The sequence below is a fragment of the Atta colombica genome, unplaced genomic scaffold (genome assembly GCF_001594045.1).
Source record: "Atta colombica isolate Treedump-2 unplaced genomic scaffold, Acol1.0 scaffold94, whole genome shotgun sequence".
Taxonomy (NCBI): Eukaryota; Metazoa; Arthropoda; class Insecta; order Hymenoptera; family Formicidae; genus Atta; species Atta colombica.
The window spans coordinates 1-4001 of record NW_017259588.1 but is presented as its reverse complement, the minus strand read 5'-3'; the positions used below and the strand labels follow the sequence as shown (position 1 = coordinate 4001).

The window sequence follows — 4001 nt, the reverse complement described above, 5'->3', positions numbered from 1 at the left end:
CACACACACACACACACACACACACACACACACACACACACACACACACACACACACACACACACATCTGCAAACATACCAATTTTGTCAGTCTCGCTTAAATACTGCGAATGACATGTATAATTGCTGGATTGCTATCGTTTTAGCTAGAAAATCTGCGTTCTGTGTGATGCAATTATAATAATTTATTAAAACGCAAGCGATCTAACAGGAAAGCATCATGGCACAGTCATTAATTAAAATATTTTTATAGTATATCATAATATTTCTATCATACATTTATATAATTTTATATTTTCTTATTATTTATTTTGTTTTGCAATGAGAGAGAGAGAGAGAGAGAGAAAGCGGAAAAATAAAGAGCAACTAAGAAAGAAATTCAGATGGCATTGTTAGGAAACTTACTTATTTCGCGCATGCATACTCCATTTTAGCCAATACTATCATTAAAGGTGCCGACAGAGAATTGTGCTACTGTATGGTTTATACTGTGACTGAAGTATTCATTTTTCAATACAAGATCGGTACTTTGCCAATATCCAGTATTGTCTCACATGAAATTTTCACTTAGGATAATATATTATATACAGCCAAAAGTAAAGCGATTATAACGAGTTGACAAAGATTTCTCCTCATACTTTTTATTCTTTCGTTTTGAAATAAGATTTTTTTTTAAAGATGATTATACGCGAGGTACTTCTGATTTAACAATATATTATTCAAATAAATCTATTGTGACTTAATAACATAAGAATAAGAATATTGTGATTTAATAAATTATTTGATTTTTTATTAACAATATTTATTCCCGCGCGCATACGGAGCTGGGCAAAATATATCATTAAAATACTTAAATATAAAATGGTAAATACTGTCAATTATATTAATTAGTATTTGAATTACAAAGTATAAATTACTTTCAGTCTTTTGATTCGAAATAATTTGTATTTCAAATCAAAAGTTGAAAATATTTTATATTTTGTAATTCAAATATTGATTAAGGTTGACAGTATTTTATATTGTAAATACTTTAATAATGTATTTTACCTAGCTCTGCCCGCATATATACATTTTTTTTATATTTCTGCAATGTTACAAATGAAACTGAAGGACACCAACATCACTGAAAGATTTTACAAACGTTTTCGTAATATTTCAGAAACGTTTCATGTTGATAAAAGCCATTTTGACGTTGTCACAATCTTGTAGAGACTTCTCAGAAATATTACGCAATGTAACTATGATATTTCAATATTTTAATGTTTGTATGTGTGTTTGTCAACATTACAGAAATCCTTCTTTGCTATTAGGGTTTTGCACGGTTAATTCTCGCATAAATATATATCGTTTAGAAATAAATTTTGTTGAAAAATCATTATAAATAATTTAAATTTTCTATTTATATGACATTTTATTTTTGTTCATTTTTTACAAAATAAAATAGATGTTGATATATAATTTATTCAATGTTATTTCAATGTTGTAGCAACATTAACAATCAATATAGAAAAATCAATAAAAATTCAACTTGTGATCCAATTTGTTCAATATTGTATCAATTTTACAACAATATTAACAATCAATCATGTTGAAGAATCAATATAAATACAACACTAAAACATTGACACTTCAACATTCAATATATCAGTAACATTCTTTCAACGTTCTGTGTTGTATGGGCTAGTGCCTTTATCTATATAAATTTGATCTTCTGGCTTCTATTCTTGGTTAATCTCAAGACCATTGAAGGTTTCTTATTTTTACGTAGAATTTTTAGTGTAAAAATGAAAAGAAATAATTTACATTAGCCTCTTAACAAATACTATCAAAGTCATGATCCTGAACAATATTTAAGAGATTTTAGCCAAAGTTTAGACAATTTGAGTAATGCAAATATGCCAGCGACATTGTAACTTTCAAGCATAAAAAATACAGACCAGGAAACCGAACTATATGGATGATGCTGTCAGATTATCCAAAAGTAATCATATACATTATACATTATACATTATACATTAGTTTGATCAAGACGTCGTTTCCGTTCCACGATACGTTCTCGCAGTTTGCATGGTAGATCGCATCAGCTTTACATGAAGAATGCTCTATTCTTTATGTAGTTTTAATGATAATTTACATTTTCCTATTATTATCAAAGCATGATGAAAAAATAATGTCTGTATTCTTTGATTATTGTGTGTGATTCTGTGCGCGTAACATGAGAGGAGTTTTGCGATTTAAAGCCTATGGAGCATCAATACTAATTCAGAACTTAATTTTGCTAACATTTTCTGAAATCCTAGTTCAATCTCCTGGTCTCTATTCTTTATGCTTTCAAGCTTTATAATTCGAAAAGTATTTCATAATGTATATTATATTATAGTGTTTTGGAAAGCTCTCGAGATGTACTATGAGAATATGTAATGAAAAATGGAAGGTTTCATTAAAAAATATCAAAGTAATCAATCATCTTTGCTCTGACCTTGGCTTTGCCAAGGTCAAACCAATGATTCTATCTCGTCCTCCTCGAAGTCATAAAATCTTTGTCTGAATATATATTCTTCAATTGGCACATATTTTCAAAGATAATAGTTTGTAACACTTTACGATATATATTCTGTGTATGTATGTATGTATGTATGTATGTATATATTGTATACTTGGTCATTTAAAAAGTATCCGCGGTTTTTTGTTCAATTTTTGAATGAAATTTTTCATTATTGAAAATCAATTTTAATCAAGTATATATTGGCCATTATTATCTATAATCTTTTGTCATTTTTCAGGTAATTTCATAATTCTATCCGTGTAGAACTTCTGTGGTTTATCAGCGAAAAACTTTTTCAAGTGATTTTCGGCAACTCTTTTGTCGGCCAATGTTTTTCCATCAAGAAAGTTCTGCAGAAATCGAAACAAATGGTAGTCAGACGGTGCAAGATCCGGGCTATACGGTGGATATATCAAAACTTTCCAAGCTCCCTCAATTTTTGGCGCATCATCACAAAGATGTGTGTGGTCTGGCGTTGTCATGATGGAAGACAACACCTTTTTTGTTATCAATTCTGATTTTTCCTTAATCGCTTCCTGTAATCTATCCAGTTGTGAACAGTAGAGCTCTGAATTAATCATTAGGCCATGTGGTAACACTTCATGATGGACTACTCCCTTCCAATCCCACCATACACAGCATCACCTTATTTGCCGTCAATCCAGGCTTTGAAATCGTTTGTGGTGGTTCGCCGCGCTTATCCCATGATCTTTTACGAACGATATTCTTGTATTTTACCCATTTTTCGCCCATGATGATTTGCTTCAGAAATGGGTTAATTTCGTTGCGTTTTAGTAGTGTTTCGCTGATGGAAATTCGATCAATCAAATTTCTTTGCGTTAATTTATGTTGCACCCGAACATCGAGTTTCTTTGCATAATCTTTTTCAAATGATTCCAAACTGTCACATGATTGATTCTTAGTGCATTGGCTATCTCCTGACAGCTCACATGCCGGTCTTGCTCGACCAGTTGCACAATTTCATCGACTTTTTCAGTGACTGGCCGACCAGAACGAGGTCGATCTTGACATCAAAATTCCCAGAACTAAATCGAACAAACCACTCCTGCGTCCTGCGTTCATTTGCAGCATCCGCGTCGTAAACTTCACAAATTTTTCTGCATGTTTGTGCTGTGTTTTTGCCTTTTTGTAGTAAAAAAGCATCACATATTTCTTCAGAAATTTCACTCATTTTCAAATCAATATAACTTTTGACACGATGAATTACCAAACTTTGTTTATAAAAATATAACCTAAAATGTCATCTTTCAGACGCGCGTTCGTTTGATACAATCGGATTAGTGTTGCCCGATATATAACCATCGATAAATAACTATCAACATCTGATGACAAAAAACCGCGGATACTTTTTAAATTATCCAATATATATATATACACACACACACACACACACACACACACACACACACATATATATATATATATATATACATAT

At 31.1% G+C, this 4001-nt stretch overlaps 1 protein-coding gene across 1 annotated transcript in view; it reads right to left on the bottom strand.

Annotated features, from left to right (window-relative positions):
- The window catches only part of LOC108693590 (chorion peroxidase-like), a 55029-nt gene extending 51292 nt beyond the window's left edge, over positions 1–3737 (bottom strand). The window contains exons 1-2 of the mRNA XM_018202626.1: positions 3496–3737; positions 3191–3446 (exon numbers count right to left, since the gene is read on the bottom strand). Coding sequence (XP_018058115.1) covers positions 3191–3446; positions 3496–3737 — 498 coding nt within the window. The remainder of the gene's footprint in view (positions 1–3190; positions 3447–3495) is intronic.
- Positions 3738–4001: the final 264 nt, after the last annotated feature.